The following is a 17,270-nucleotide window of genomic DNA, read 5'->3' as shown; positions in this document are numbered from 1 at the left end:
TTTCTGGATATTTATCTGAAGGACATGAAAACACTAGCTCAAACAGATATCCGCACCCTCACGTTCATTGCAGCGCTATTTATAAGGGTCGAGACATGGAAGCAACCTAAGTGTCCATCAGTGGATGAAGGGAGAAAGAAAATGTGGTGTGTGTATATACACACATACTTACAATGCAATAATTGGCCATAACAAAGAAGAAAATCCTGACATTTGTAACAACACGAATGAACCTGAGGGCATTATGCTAAGTGAAATAAGTCAGAGAAAGATAAATTACCATATGATCTCACTTGTATGTGGAATCTTAAACAAAAGCAACTGAACACGCACAGAGAACAACATGGGTGGTTGCCAGAGGTGGTGGGGTGGGAGAAATGGGTGAAGGGTGTCAAAAGGCACAAACTTCATTTAAAAAAAAAAAAAAGAATCACCACATTAACAAAAATATACTTTTCATTTTGGTTACTGCTGAAACCCTGACCACTTCTGAGTATGCATCTTTTGAAACAGTTGAGCTGAAGCTGTATTCCCCCTCTGCTCCCAGCGCAAATGCTGTATCTTATCTAATAATGGTATCAGAAAAACTTGTGGAAGAACTTAGGAAAAAACGGGGTTATTTTTTTCTAATAACTTGATGGCATATGAATCACAGAAAAACAAGTGGTCAGCCCATGCTGACATGATATCATGTCTTTATCTTCCTCTCAAAACAGTAGACTTTAGGAATTACACTGGCTAAGGCGTGAGAGAATTTGTGAAGATCATGGATCCATAGGATAATTCATAAAACAATAAAGTGAAAAAAGGCAACAGAGAAATCAAACTGGAAGGAGCTTTAGAAGCCATCCAGCTGAATTCCCTGTATGTGGTGGGTGTAGTGTTGATACTCCTCGTGGATGAACTCCCAGCCTTTGCTTGAGCACACTATGTGTGTCCCATCTTGCATAGAAGAGTCCCTGAAATACTCGAAACAGATACTGTGTCTGCCCTTGATCTCTCTCATTCATGATAGGCAGTTCCATCTCCTTCATTCAATCTTTCTGTTAACAAAGCTGCTAGACCTTATCATACTCGCTGTCATTATCACAATCAAAGACACTTCTCTGAATTTAGCCTTGATCTCTGTCAGCTCTGGGCCCATGGGAATGCCTAGTCAACAGATAATTTTTACATCCTGTCTGGCCCTGGTAAAATTATCATGAAAGTGGAGTTTGTTATCAGTTGCATTTAAAAAATTTTTTTCTCCTTCTAGGGTCGTGAGTTTAACTTTTAATACTTTGACCAAATCTCCTCTTTGATTTTGTGTTTTTCCTCTTTGGCTATTTGTCTCTCCTTAAAGCCTTCCCTCCTTGGAAATGCCTCTTGCTATTCCTGATCTCACCTAGCAGAAAGCTAGGCAATTTGATAAAACTGAATCACAAAAGATGCTAGTAAGTTGAGGCATTCTATCTTTCCAATTTTACCTATATTTTAATAAAAATCTGAAGAGGAGCTGTTCATGTATCATATCCAGCTAAAGAGAGATTTCTGTGTGAAAGATTCTTTTTGTTATCCCGTAAATAATTGTGGATTTATTTGGCCAATCTTGTTTCTAATACTCAGATGTCAGGGAGTTAGAGTTTTGTCTCTGGGGACAAGAAAGAGTCATCAGTAGAGGTTTTGTAGGAAAAGGATTTGATCAAATAAGTGAGAAAGTCATTCTGGGCAGAGTAGGGTAAAGACTACTATCCCCATTAAAAAGGCAGTGGCTGGATCATGGGCATTGGCTTGAGATGGGATGCTACAGCAATAAAGACCAAAACAACTGGTCTTGGCCTTGGAGTGGTTGGGAGAGGAAGGAGAGGGACAAGCTAGGAATTGATTTTCCTGTCTTGGGCAGCAAGGAGGGGATATTGGAACAATATATTTGAGAGGCAATATGAAGGTGGAAATGACAGATTCCATTTTGAGCTTACTATGAGGCACCTGTAGAACAGGAGAGAAAATGCCATCTCAGTATCTCAGCCCATTATAGAATTTTATCCCCAGACTAAGAAATGTTACCGTAAGTCCAAATCTCATCTGATTTTACTTCAGCCTATTTCTTCATCAACACTTAGTATCAACCTCATTACTTTCCTCCAATCTTGTCTTCTTGAGGAAGTAATATTTAAAATGGTTAGGGTGAGTGGGGAATCCCAGCAATGAGAACTGAGTTCAAAGCCTTGTAAAGAATGGAACCTCCAAATTTCCTGAATAGAAGGGGCATAGGGTGTCATTCTCATCAGAAAAAGAAAGCAAGTGAAAGAAAAGGGTAGTAGTAACCTTTTGACACTACATTTGCCCAGCAGTCTACTCCTTATGTTTATTTGGAGTGGGATGATTTGAATCTAGCTCTAATTCCAGGGCCCATAATATTCTGTCTAAATGCATATTTCAATTCCTTCTACTGTATCTAAATAGTAGTCCAGATTATTCTCTATCCTTCTTCCCTATATTATTTTTCTTTATAATCACTTATTGCTACTTTATATTCTATAATCATGTTTTATTTTTTAAAAAATGTTTATTGGTTTTTGAGAGGGAGCATGAGTGGGAGAAGAGCAGAGAGGAAGGGAGACACAGAATCCAAAGCAGGCTCCCAGCTCTGAGCTGTCAGTGCAGAGCCCAACACGGGGCTCAAACCCATGAGCTGTGAGATCATGACCTGCATCGAAGTCGGACGCTTAACCGACTGAGCCACACAGGTGCCCCTGTACATTCATGTTTAAAGTTAGTGTCTAGTGTCTGTCCCCAGAATGTGAGCTCCCTGACATGGAAGTCTTCGTTCCTTTTGTTCAATTTTCTACTATATTGTGATCAAGTTTCTTTCATCTTTTCTCTCTGTTCCAGGTCACTTTTTTTTTTTTAACTTTTACAATGTCATTTAAAAAAAAATCACACTTCTTGGGTAATTTGCATCAATATATAGTCAAACTCCACCTGCAAGATCGAAGAGAGTATTATTTAAAATTTTTCCTAAATTAAGATAGCATTTAGCCATAGCATAATTTGAAAGCTAATTTTATATTGGATTTGAAAAGCTTTACCAAAGTGAGCTTTAGCCTAAAAAGCAAGATTTGATCCAATGATTCTCAGCATAAATATTTCTTCATAATATCATTAAGTATTTTCAGTGTATGTAGGTAGCATTTTGTATTTTGAAGTTTGCAACTACTTGCTGAGGCTATAAATGATCAACACAATCATTTATGATAACTTAACCTTCCAAGCTTATTAATATTAATATTTTATACTTAGTTTTCTTATAGCTTTCTTCTGATTAGAATTTAATCGAGAGAAGTTTTATTCATGTGAATGTTAACAGCATTTGAATAAGCTGTGGGAGAATTACAATGTAATGTTTGCTGGATACAGAATGATCCTCTTAGACACCAAGACTAATAATTTTTCACAATATCTAAAAACATTGTAGGAAAAGCTTGAACCATGCTGGCACCAGGGACAGACAGGCATGAAAGATTAATGTAATCTTGCATATAATGATGCACATTCTTACACAAAAAATCCATCTGCAATGTCATGTCAGTCAGCAGAAATCTTTGATGGGTGGATACAGCTGGGCTGTCTCTTCTGGCAGTGCTGCCCTAGAAAATGCTAAATGTGGCTGGGATGCTTGGTGCCATCTGCAGTGTGCCAGCCTACCCTGTCTCCACTGGCATTTACAACACTGCATAGGGCATCGTGACCGTAGAGACAGCGATAGGGAGTGACAGATTCATTTCCTCAGAGGATCTGGCTCTGGTGGGTCCATGCCGCCACCTTCCTCGGCTTTGGGTCTGTTATCATTGGTGTTGGCTTTGCTTCCTTTTTTCACATCCAGCTTCTCTCTTTAGTCTAGCAGTTCCAGATACACATTCTTCTAGTATGTAAATCTTACACTAACCTTTCAACTAATTTATCCATGTGAGGTTGCCAAAGCGCTTTAACATTGACTGTCTTGATGCCAGCTAATATGCCTTATTTTCAAAATACTGCTGCTCTTCGGCTTCTGATTTAAAGGAAATGTATCTTATTTATAATATCAGGAAGGGAACACTGAACAGACAGGCACCAAGATAAATGATCTAACTGCTGTAGGTGGGATGTCCCCAAATGACTTACGTAGTTGGAACAAATATATGACCCTCTTTTACATAAAGCTATAAAACACATCAGGCAAGTAACACTTAATCCTCTTTCTCATGATTAAAATATAAATATTCAAGAATAAATGTTGTTTTATGACCTGACCATATGTTTATGATATTATTTTGCCAAACTCAGTTAAAAAGTGTAGATTACTGTTTAAAACTTTCACCTTTTTTGTGTGTTTGTTTTTAAATAGTAACAGAATATGAAGGACATGCTCTGTCACTCCTAAAGGAATGTGAACTCCAGGAATTTGATGGGTAGGTTATATTATCAATCTGTATATATAATATAGCTTATGTTATGAAATGTTGTCATTAGTTTTTAGTGACATACTTGGGACTTATAAATGTTTCAGTATTCGTGGTACATGTAATTAGACTCCATTTCGTTCATATCTATGTAATAACAATTAATGATGATAACATGGTGTGGTCATCTACCTCTCAGGATCAGGCATAGGAAAGCAAAAGAAGAAATCTATAGAAGTACTTGGAAATCAAAGGGTACCACGTTCTACTGACCTACTGTGCATATATTTGCATCGGCAGTCCTTAATTCTTGGCTTTAACCATACGAGTCTCTAGAAAAGCCTTGATGGAAGATACACCGGTCTTATGGTAGAACTGTATTGTGATTCTCTTTTGCAAATTTATTGATGGTGTTCATAGCTACCCACTGTTTAATTTGGCTGTGATTGAGGGCAAATATTTTATAAAAACAAATATATTATTTTCAGTATAAATAAAAGATGCTAATTTTAATTCTTTCATAATTTAGTGGCTACCAATTAAGTGTGTTATCTACAGTAGGCATTGGAAACTGTCGTTGGCAATACGTTGTTGGAGTGCATAGAAATTGTTCACTGTCATGCAAACATTAGAAACAAGGCAAGTGACTTATACTTTAATGGCCAGTTTAAAAAAATAGCCAAGTCAATTTGCTAAAGTGATGGATTGATGTGTAAGACACAAACATTTTAGGGAAGATTTTTTGCAAGGGTTAATATTTCAGAGTTTTAAAAGGTGACCAGCATGTGAATTACTTGCGTCACATGAAGATGGGCAGGAAACAAACAAGTACTCATAATCTCAGGCAAGAGAGTTGTGTCTCTTTAACTGTAGATTGGAAGGCTTTGCTTTTCCCAAAGAACTAGTAGAATGTTTTAGGGAGGAAAGTGATGAGGTTGTTTTTCCAGAAATGCTTAATATTTTTTGGTAAGAAACAATATTAGTGGATGAAGAAGAAAGTTTGATAAGTAAAATAAGACTTTTTTTTAAAATTTATTTATTTTGAGACAGAAAGAGCATGAATGGGGCAGGGGCAGAGAGGGTCTCAAACAGGCTCCATGCTGTCAGCGCAGAGCCCGACGCAGGGCTTGATCCCAAGAACTGTGAGATCATGGCCTGAGCCTTAATCAAGAGTTGGACGCTTAACTGACTGAGTCACCCAGGGGCACCAAAACAAAACTTTTATAAAAGGAATTTGAGAAAAGTAAATCTAGATGGCAACATTATATAAATATTGAGGATGAAGAGTATAAGGTAGGAGACTACTTAAGAGCTTTATACTTAAAGCCAGACAGACTGATTAACAGGCTACATTTGGGAAATTATCTTGCAAGTATACAATTTAAGAAAAGTAACTGGAGGAATCATGACTATGAGCTACCACCTTAATATGCTGCATAGTCACACAACTTGTGAGTATATGAGTGTGGCTGTATTGCAAGTAAGTCCTTTTTTCAAAATATGATCATATAAATAATAAGGATAACAGATATCGTAGATATTAGACCTGGTCCTGCCCATCAGCATTTTGAAGTGTTCCACTAAATGTGGTGTGTATAAATAAGTTCTGCTGGTAATTATACTAGGTAAGGATCAAGAGAAATTTTTCAGAATGATGAAAGACTATTGCTTAAGGGTAATATAGTAATGCTGTTTTCTTTAACTGAAAATACTTAAATTTTTGTTTATTTCACATGGCAGGTATTGTTACTTAGCAGTGTGGCCCTAAAAGGCACACAGATCTTTTAGTTATTATCCACGTTTTTTTTTAACTTTTTAATATTTATTTATTTTTGAGAGAGAGAAAGAGAAAGAGCGCAAGGAGAGAAGGAGCAGAGAGAGAGGGAGATACAGAATCTGAAGCAGGCTTCAGGCTCTGAGTTGTCAGCACAGAGCCCAACGTGGGGCTCGAACCCACAAACCATGACATCATGACCTGAGCCAAAGTTGAACATGTAACTGAGCCACCCAGGCACGCTGTATTATCCACATTTTTTTTAACCACAGAGTTTGACCTAACCATTCTATGATATAAGTTCCAGTGATTTAACAGTTTCTGAATTGTACAGCATGCTGATTTATTTAGGACTTCTAACAATTTAAAATGTCTATTGAAAATCATCTATTTTGTAAGATTCTTTAAATATCTCATATTCATGGGCCCAGTTTTTCCCACTGGGAGCTGGGAAAACTTAATAAAACGCTAATTTTAAGTCACTCCACTTGGAAGTAAATAGGTATATATGGAAAACAATGGAAACAGTTTCTTTAGACAGCTTAAAAGAAAAATTCTTCACATGTATGAATTTTGTTATTTTGTTACTTAGATTCCATATGTAAGTGAAATCATATTTATTGTGTTTATCTTTCTTTAACTTATTTCACTTAGCATAATACCCTCTAGGTCCTTCCATGTTGTCATAAATGGCAAGATAAGAGAAAAGATTGGTGGGTGCAGATGGGAGAATTGGGGTGGGTGACATAGGTGAAGAAGGTCAAGAGGCACAGACTTCTAGTTATAAATAAGTCAGGGAAGTGTAACGTAGAGCATGACAACTGTAGTCAATGATAGTGTTTTGCCTGTTTGAAAGTTACTAAAAGAGATCCTGAAGGTTCTCATCACAAGAAAATAATTTGGGGGGGGGTAACATTGTATGCTGATCTTCTTGTAAAGATCACTTGGCAATGCATTATGCAATGCAATGCATTAGTCATTATGTTATATACCTGACACTAATAAAATGTTACATGTCAAATATGCTTCAATTGAAAAGAAAGAACAATTCTCTCACAAGTATTTGAAAATGGAATGCGCTCTATTTATGGGTTCCCTATTTCTGAACTTGATCAGAGAGAGGTTATTGGAGTACTTTTTGAGAAATAGGTACAAAAGATTCAAGGTTGGGGATAAGTTACCTGCAAGATTCTATGATCTTTCAATGAGAGAGGGGCTCACATTCCTTCAAGAACTTGAGCCTGAAGCATTTCTGCCTGATTAGGATATCACCTAAAGGTATTTTAGACACAGACTGGAGAGTTTAAGATCCAAGAATGATTCTGTGCATGTTATTTAATAAAGCAAAATGGTGGCAAATACTGTTTAAGAAATGTCACTTGCTAAAATTTTGGAGTTTTTAATGAGTTACGTATTTTGTATGAAGACGCAACATGAGATAAGAGCCAACAGGAATGCATCTCTCAGTACTCAAGACAGCTGTTGTGCAGCTCTAGTGTGTTCTAGCAAACACTCTAAGATCCATTGCTAAACCTTGTAGGACTGTCAGTTTTTACTTGCCCCCTATTTTTACTGTGCATGAATAGAAAGTTTTGTAAAGGCAGAGGAAAGAGTAATGTCAGCTGCACAAACTTGAAGCAGTAACAATTGAATTTACAAGCATCAATATGGTTAAGCTAATCTATAGCTCTTATGCAGTTGTAAAAATATCAATATTTTCCTGTTTTGCTTCATAGTATTTTATTTGAATTTGTTAAGGAACAGTTTTTCTCCTTTTGTTAATTTCACCATTAACTAGACCCATAATGATTTAGACATTGACATTTTATCATATTGTCCATGATACCTGTATTCCTAAGTAAGGTATTTTTTAAAAGGTACCTCTTTTCAAAAAAGAGAAAGTTTAAATCAAAACCTAATAATATATTGAACATTTCAAGGATGATACTGGTTTATAAACAAATAAACACGCATTTAAAAAAATGTGTCACTTCTTATACAGAAAAGTAAGGTATCAGCCACGGTGGCACTTTTCTAGGCAGAATCATTGTATTTGGGGGCATGGCAAGAAGGAGTTTACTTATTCTGAAAACATAAGCTGTACCCCATGTGAAAGATTAAGGTTTATATTTTAGGATAACACAAGTGTGGTCAACTTGTTATAAAAAGTTGTGGGTGTTTTTGTTTGTTTTGTTTTATTTTTTGGCATTTTGTTTTGTTTTGTTTTTGCCTTTTCTTGTTATGTCCAGACTCTTGTGATAGGTTCGCATTAAGTACATCCCTTAGGTTGAGTAACTATACCTGGAGCTGATCCTAATGATACAGTAGTTGTCAACATAAATATGTTTTTTTCCTAACAAATTTAGTTCCACATTGATTCTACTGGCAAACTGATTTTCAAAATAGTAAACCTCTCTCGTAAGGTGATTTTCATTAGGTTTCACCTATAGGAAAGGATTATAATCCATTGAATACTAGTAGTGCAGTCTGTAAGGTTGAATTGCCTCTGTTTCAATTCCCCCTTCTGTCACTTACTGTGTAATGACCTTGGAAAAGTTACTTAATCTTACTACGTGCTAGTTCCCTAATTTGAAATTGAAGGTAAAAGCATCTATTGCATATAGTTATTGTTCAAATTAAATGAGTTCATACATGGAGGGTGCTGAGAACAGTGCCAGTACATAGTAACTATTCACTAAATGTTACTTTATTGTTGCAATGATCATTTGTTATAGTTTCAAAATATTTAACATAGAATGTGTTATGAAAAAATTTCAAAGGCTTTTGTAGCAGAGTATGTTCACAGAGGAGGCATCTCTATTAATTCTAGCAATGAGTTAACATGTGATGTGCAAGATGCTATAACCAGATGCAGGATCCCAGGGGTCAGATGTTGCTATATTAAATGGAAAAGCCAACTTCTTCTATGCTAAATTAGATGCTTTGTTGGATTATTTTAGGTGATCCTTTTAGATCACACATACCTCAGCAGGTAGAAAAGGCATGAATCTGATAGTTATAATTACGTTTCTAGAATGTTTCTCTGAGACACAGGGATCTTTGAAATCACACTGATTAAGGTTCACAGCAAACCTTGGCTTCCCCATTTATAAAGATGAGGCAAATGCCTACTTTATAGAATTCTAAGGATTTGATAGAAAAGAATCAACACATTATCTGACATAAAGTTGACCCTCAGTAGATACTATCACTTTTTTTCTGAATTAGTGGCAACATTGTGAACCCCTAGGATTATTTCAGACATAAAATAATACCCCTAGCCAAAGGTGATCTGGGTGATATCCCATGTCCTGGAGTCTCTTATAACTATGGTGGATCTGGATCTCCCAGGCAGGCTGTGTGCAGCCACTGGCTGAACCTCAGCTCTGTGCAGGGGCTGGAATGCTGAGAGCAAGGTGGAGGGACTCCATGGACCCTCTGGATTCCAGAGCTTCCTAAATTTAGGGAACCATTTAAAACCTGCTGATCATGGTCCATGGGCTGTTTTGTTTGGCACATAGGGGTTTTAAATGTATTGAATACTGGTTGATAATATTGAAAAATTAGGAGACTCACCCGCAAATCAGAATCTGTGGTTTCTCTAGAAAAATCAGAGGATGTGGTCCTCTAGGCTTGCCTCCCAGATGATGTGAGTGGGCTGGAGCTGAGAATCTGTCCCCCCACTGAGACTCAGTGTACTCTTCCATTTTTGCTGGACCCTTATAGGCTTGAATTATAACACCTGCTTTCAATAACACAAACTCTTCCTCCTTTTGTGTAAAGTAATATGATTTTGCTACTAAAGACTATTTTGCATTTTTTAAATACAAATGATTATGAAACAACTTTCTGAAGTCTTATGTATTACTTTCAGAGATTCCCACCACCATCTCTGTTATGCTCTACTTACCATGAGATCTTAAAAAAAAAAAAATTATTAGCAGTACTGTCTATAGTCAAAATGGTAGTAACAGTAATTTTAAAAGTGTCATAGAGGAGGAATGTCCAGGAGAGAAAAAACAGTTCACGTTTGCAATTACTATATTTACATACTGATGTAAAAGCTTTTTACGTGATTCTTATAGCTGCCTGTCTTTTTGGAGCTATGTTGAAAAAAATTAGCAGTTAAGTGAATTGCACATGACTATTAACATAAACAAAATGAGAACAATATACTTTTGGATATTAACAGAGTAAATGCAGGTTCAGTGTGAATTAACGTGTTGAAATGTTTTAATGTCTCTTAACTCACTTAAAATATTTTGTCTATGGGATATCGTGTAAGTATTGTATTTGTGAAGTAAACTTTATGCAGTGCGGGAAGCTTCTTATTCGTTGACCCTTACTAAAATGTTTGAAGGTATGAATGTGTGATCGTGCACGCGAACATGCAAGATTACCATTTTGAAGTTGAGATTTCATGAATTATTACCAATTGTTTTAAAGCTGCTGCATTCTCAGTGTCTTGTTTTCTAGTGTTGTCTGTGTTGGTGGAGATGGATCGGCCAGTGAAATCGCCCATGCTTTGCTTCTTAGAGCCCAGAAGAATGCTGGGAAAGAAACGGACCTCATCCTCACCCCTGTCCGTGCAGAGCTCCCTCTGGGTTTAATACCAGCAGGTGAGGGAGTGGCCATGGCTTTGCTAAATGGAACCTCTCTTCCTATCTTTCTCTGTCTTACTTCCTAATCTAGACAGTGTAGCACAGAGTTAAATGCACTCTGAATCAGAAACACCCGTGTTTGGAATCTCCACTAGCAAATCTGAGACTTTGGACAAGTTATTTCATTTGTTTGAACCTCCTTGTTCTAATCTGTAAAACAGAGATACACATATATTCACTTAATGACAAGGTTATTGGAGTATATGTGGAGGGTTTGATACATAGGTAAGCAGTCAGTAAGTGGGATGATGATTATTCTACCTTCCAATATAAAGGTCTAATGATTACGCAGTAGCAGATATGAAATTTCAAAACAGGTCAAGTTGTTTACAATGTAAAATGTAGTAACTCCCATAATCAAAGTATAAACATAACCTTGAGTTGAGAATGCCAAAAAGATTTATTCTAACGGCTGGGCTGCAGCAGCTAGAATAGAATAGAATAGAACATGACACGATGAAGGCTCAATAAAGTTTATTAAGTGAACGAATGTAAAGAAGACCTAATTACCACTCGAATTAGGCATAAAAATGGGTAGGAATCTGGACTGAGAAGATGAGGTTGAGTTATTTTCTTCGTTGCAAAAATAATCAATGCCAAAATCCAGGAACATTGAGAAATAGAAAAGAGGCCATTTGTCAGGTGATGATGGGATCAAAATAAACCTAAACCATGGTGGCTCCTGGATGCCACGGGGAGGGGTCTGAATTGTATTTGATAAACAGTAGGGAGCAATGGAAGATTTAGAGCCAGGGAACAGCCTGCTGCTAGCCTGGGAAGGGGGGTTGGTGGTGAGGGGCAGGGAGGGACAGTGGAGGTCCAAGCCTGGGAGAAACACTGAAGCAGCACTGGCATCTAGGAAAGAGGAAAATGTCTTTCACAAGTTGATTACATTATATCAGCCACTCCTCTCAAATTATTTAAACAAACAATAGTGATGGAAAGTAATGATTTCATTTTGAAATCCTCACACATTCTTAGCTCAACAAGAAAAGCAGAATTAATTATTGTTTCCTATGAAAATAGGAAATAATGCACATGGTTAAAAAAATTCAGTATTCTATCCATTTGATAACCACATTCATTGAGGATGGATGGTGGTATATTTAGTATTAAGTGACAAAGAACAAAAGGTATACAAATGCTCTTTTAGACTGTGAAGTCTTTCAAAAAACCAAGGCTTTAAAAAGGAGAGGCATATTTAGATATATCCTGATAATTGTAAAGAGGGTAGAGAAAAACGTTTGATGGTCTTGAAGCAGAAGGGAACAAAATAACCTCAATTCGAGAAAAAAAAAAATGCTGGCAAAGTGGAATGGTGCACTTTGACCTTTTCGTGTCATTTTAGTAGCTCTGTCTGTAATGGTGGAGCTTTTCAACATTTCCCTCCATGCAAAGTGGATGTGCTTAGGTCATTTCCTCTTCACTAGTGCTTACACTCTTGAGGTCACTTATTACTGCTGTGAATTCAGAAGTGAAAAGATGGGTATCCTCACAGGTAGGCATTTGACAGAAAGTGAATAGTTAGCTAGAAAAACTGGTGGTTATGCTTATCTTTTTAATATGCCACTTGAATGCATTTTGTTTAGAAAATATAGCCTGTTGCCAAAATTGGGATCGCTACATCAGAATTCCAGCGTATGGATTCCATCTAATAGGAGGGGAAAGTCCTGTGCAGGATGTACTCCTAAGAGGACTCAACGCCCCCATCAGGGTTTTGACAGAGAATGGGAACAAGAGCTAGGCAGGAAGTTTCCAAGCTGCATGCAGAAGATTGTCTGCCTTTGAAGCCATTTGCCTCCTGGAGAGAGATGCCCAGAGGGAGAGTGTTTAGTAAATTACTCCACTGAGCCAACAGACTAAGCCGCTGAATTATGGTCAGACTCACATGGATCAGATGTGGGGAAGCCTGTATTTGAACTGCTGGCCATTAGCAATGGTGTTTGTTGCCATGGGAACTGGTGCTAAGGAACTATACAGAGAGATTCAGATTAAAGGGGTGGGGGAGGACAGAGGAAAAAGCCAGAGAGGACATAAAAATAAAAAAGCAATCCAGTTGTTGTAAAACAAGCCTCAATCCACATACTGATGGCTGCGAACCATATATTCGTATGGCGTTCACATAAATAAATTCATGCTTTCCAATTAATTTGAGGAGAATAAAATATTGCCAAGGGACTGTTAATTTCTATGATATTTCAGGCAAAGAACCAAAATGTAGGTGCAGTTTTCATGAGAATTTTAGATATGCTTGACTAGGAAGTCATTACATCACATTTATCTGTTTGGATGTGGGAGACATTAACGGCCTTATGAATATTCATGGTGTCTGGTTAATTAAGTTAATTGTTCTGCAGAAGTGCTTGCACTTCCAAGGACAATTTTTTTCCTTTTTTCTTTTTGCCTCCATAGTTGCTGCCTGGTACTTGCATCATTCATGCTTTACATGAACTGCTACTTCTGTCCTTACCTTCTTTGCGCTTGGCACCTTTTAGCAGGTCTGGGGAGGTGGTGGTGAGCAAAGTAGCTGCTGGCTGTTAAGAAAAGTAACTTTCCAGGCTAATTAAAATGTTTACCTTGAGGTAGAGCATTTATAACTTTGGTGAGGATTCTAAAATTACATAGTTGTTATTTATGTGAGCAGCATGTTCTTTTGGCATGGAGACATCTTTTCAGATAGATCACATTTTGTTTCTAGAAACTGCACTCTATCTTGTAGATTATCCAAACAAAAATATAGAGCAGTCTATAGTATTACAACTTTATATCCACTTTCCTCATGCACTTTCCTTTTTAATTCAGAATGTAAGAAACCGTTCTTAAGGACTAAGGTGCAGGCTAATCAGGGTAGAAGATGACTAAAAGCATTTCCTGACGTGTGGTCATGCCTGTCTGCCAAATTCTATGGAATGAAGTAAAAGTTGTAAAAGGTGCAAAGCCTAAGACCTAAAAAAAAAAAAAAAAAAAAAAAAAAAAAAAAAAAAAAAAAAAGATCCTTAACGGTCTAGAAGGATTTGTGCTTGGGCATGGTTAGCATACTTCAAACTCCCAGGGAATAAATGGTCTTTATTTTCTTGAGTCATGATATGTATCATTCTCTATTGCACATGACAACATTACATTATGTTTTTTAATAGCCTTTCTAGAGGAATGCTTTTATGGTCTATTCCTAATTAACCATGGTAATGGAGGAAATGTGTTTCATGGAGTACTGTAATCCATTGATAATCCTAAATATTTCACTCTAATTATGTGGCCTCCTCCAAAACCTTTACCATAAATCTGATTGGGAAGCAAAATAGATTGTTTCCTCTCTTCCCTCCCACCCATTCCAGATTAATTAGCAATTAGATGGCCAAAGGGCAGGCGGTAGATGGTCAAAGGATAATTGGAAAGGCTCCTGTAATTGACTCCTGGGTAAAGATCCACTGAGTAGCAGGTTTCTGGACCACTTGTTCTTAAACCTTAGGGTGCATACGAATCACCTTGAAATCTTGCTAAAGCATGGACATCCTGGCCTCACCTTGCTTCCAGACATTCAGAATCCGGTGGCTGGAGGTGGGACCCAGAAATTTGCCTTTTAAACAAGCTCCCAGATAAGGTTGATGTTGCTGATCCCTGGACAATGCATTCTAAAAGAGTGCTTTAAAATGCAGACTCTGACTCGGTAGGTCTGGAGGGGGACCTGAGAGTCAACATTTTAATAAGCACCAAGGTATTATTGTATCCTGCTGGACTGTGGGCCATATTCTGAGTAACAAAGGTCAGAGCATAATTTGCCCTTTGATGAACCACTTGGAACAGGTTTACTAATTGGTTGAGGTAGACTTTTCTTTGAATTGGTATTGCTAGAGGTCTGGAAATCATTAATATTAGATGAGCCCCTTATGATTATTTTAATGACAGTCTTCATTGATAACATTTGAGCTGCCTCAGCTTTGTCAGCTGAAAAACCCTAGCACACATTAGTTCAAGTGATACAAATTGAATAGATCACATATGACCACACAGAAATGTTCCTGATTAACAAATCCAGGGAGCTGGCCTTTGCTTTGATAGCTGTAGTACACTCCACATCCACGCTTTCGAAGTTCTCGGCTGTTACTGATTTCTTTCTTAAGTTCTGTAATTCAAGAAAACGTGTAGCTTCTTAATTTTAAACCCTCTTAATCTCCTGGGAACAGCAGGAGCTAACTGGTATTTTCCCCTTCAGAGGAAGGCTTTTATCCAAGATCTCAGAGAAACATAAATGTTATAGAAGTCTGACTTGAGCAGTGCCTGGGTGACTCAGTTAAGCATCTGACCCAGGTCATGATCGCATGGTTCCTGAGATGGAGTCCTGTGTCGGGCTCGTGCTGACAGCATGGAGCCTGCTTGAGATTCTCTCTCTCTGCCCTTCCCCTGTGTTCTCTCTTTCAAAATAAATAAATAAACATAAAAAAAAAGTCTGACTTGAGAGAGTTCTTTTCTTCTGTAGGCTGGTGGCAGAAATTCACGTGGATCATAAATTATCCTAATGGTTACGGAAATAAGAAATCTGTGATGTCTCAAAATAGACTTTTATAGCATGGCAAATGCCATGGAATTAAATGTTTTCTTCATCTACGATACCATTTGTCAGATAACAGGAGAATCCCCTCGGATGAAAGCTTACCTCTAAGATTCATTAACAGTATTTAAAACAGGTCTTTTGTGCTTTACAGTGATTTTATATTTTTTTCTTCATTACTATTTGGATTTTTATTTATATATTTATTCATTTGTCTCTGCTTTCCAGAGACAACCTTATGCTGTTGGTACTCATTTAGGTATAGAAATTAGAAACCCATTCATTGAAATTGGATGGAGTAGACTTTGATAGCTAGTGTGTTTTGGTAGAAGATGGACATTAATGATGGCAAAAGCTGTGAGCAAGTGGATACTATAAACCGTTTTCTAATTTTAAGTGGTTTAAAGGTTGAACAATACAGCCAACATCTGATGTGAATTTAAGCTGTGAGTGAAAATTTATAAACTTCTATTACTTTTTTATTTGCACATTGCATAGGGATACCTGTGTAAAGTAGGAGCAACTGGATAACTTAAAACATACGCTACATTGTTTTACATGTTTTAAAACTGATTTGGCAGGCTCTACCAACGTACTGGCACATTCTCTTCATGGAATCCCTCATGTGGTAACTGCAACTTTGCACATTATAATGGGTAAGAATTCTTTCAAAGAAGTTCATGTTTTAAGGAAGCTTTTTATAGGGAAGTTTTTATATTTATTTAAGGCTATTTCTGTCAAACTTATCTAAGGAAGGACAGGTTCTTTGTCTCTCAATGCAGAGACGTGTTTTACTAAAAACCAAAGGTCAATTAGACAAAGCTTCACTATTTGGGCTGCCTCCCTTTTTAGAGTACAGGTCCTGTAAAGAACAGTAAATGAAGTTTATGCAAGGTCACAATTTTATAATCAAGAAAATCCGTGTATACTATTTAAGTGTATCAGATATTGTTGTTTGACTATACCAAGACTCTAGGGCTGAGATTATGTTATTAAAAGAAAAACATAAGAAAAGAAGAAAAATTCATTGCACATCCACTAGAATATTCTCCCAATTGATGAAAAGCCTATAAACTCAGATAAATACAATGCAAAACTAGTGTTAAATCTAAGTTTACTTTGCACACGTACTTCAATTTTACTTTCTTAGCCCTGTTTGATAATTAAAAACAATTTTTTTAATGTTTATTTTTGAGCGAGACAGAGTGCGAGCAGGGAAGGGGCAGAGAGAGAGAGACAGAATCAGAAGCAGGCTCCAGGCTCTGAGTTGTCCACACAGAGCCCGACGCAGGGCTTGAATTCACGAACCATGAGATCATGACCTGAGTCAAAGTCGGACACTTAACTGACTGAGCCACCCAGATGCCCCCCACCACAACCCTGTTTTATATGAAATAACAATATGCTGTGGTATTTACTACTTTGTGTTTCTTCCTTAGTACCTGAAAAAATTACAAATGGCAATTTCAGTAGTTTCAGGGAAAGATGAAAAGAAAGGATATTTATTATTGTATGAAGTCACTTGAGATTGTCTATAAGTAAATAAATCGGCTTTTCTATGCTTGCCATTTTGACAACTGGCCCTACTGCACTCCCTGCTTGACGAATATCCAACATAATATTCAAGGACACATACAACCTGTCGATGTCTGCACCTTCAGCACCACTGGCAAATTTCTTCGCTTTGGGTTCTCAGCCATGTTTGGCTTTGGGGGAAGAACTTTGGCTCTGGCAGAAAAACATCGATGGATGTCACCCAACCAACGAAGGGATTTTGCTATAATTAAGGCACTGGCAAAACTTCAGTAAGTCTTTTTTTGCGTAAACCAAAAATTTTGTATCTCAGAGTCAATGAGTGTCAA

The 17,270-nt window shown here is 37.2% G+C and overlaps 1 protein-coding gene across 2 annotated transcripts in view; it reads left to right on the top strand.

Annotated features, from left to right (window-relative positions):
* The window catches only part of CERKL (ceramide kinase like), a 105,216-nt gene that overhangs the window by 76,477 nt on the left and 11,469 nt on the right, over positions 1-17,270 (top strand). For both annotated transcript variants that reach the window (XM_027055365.2, XM_053215399.1), the window contains exons 4-7: positions 4,370-4,433; positions 10,675-10,817; positions 15,990-16,064; positions 17,036-17,213. In XM_027055365.2, the coding sequence (XP_026911166.1) occupies positions 4,370-4,433; positions 10,675-10,817; positions 15,990-16,064; positions 17,036-17,213 (460 nt within the window). The remainder of the gene's footprint in view (positions 1-4,369; positions 4,434-10,674; positions 10,818-15,989; positions 16,065-17,035; positions 17,214-17,270) is intronic.

This window comes from Acinonyx jubatus, chromosome C1, assembly GCF_027475565.1.
Source record: "Acinonyx jubatus isolate Ajub_Pintada_27869175 chromosome C1, VMU_Ajub_asm_v1.0, whole genome shotgun sequence".
In the NCBI taxonomy this organism is placed as follows: domain Eukaryota; kingdom Metazoa; phylum Chordata; class Mammalia; order Carnivora; family Felidae; genus Acinonyx; species Acinonyx jubatus.
This window is presented reverse-complemented; position numbering and strand designations above follow the sequence as displayed.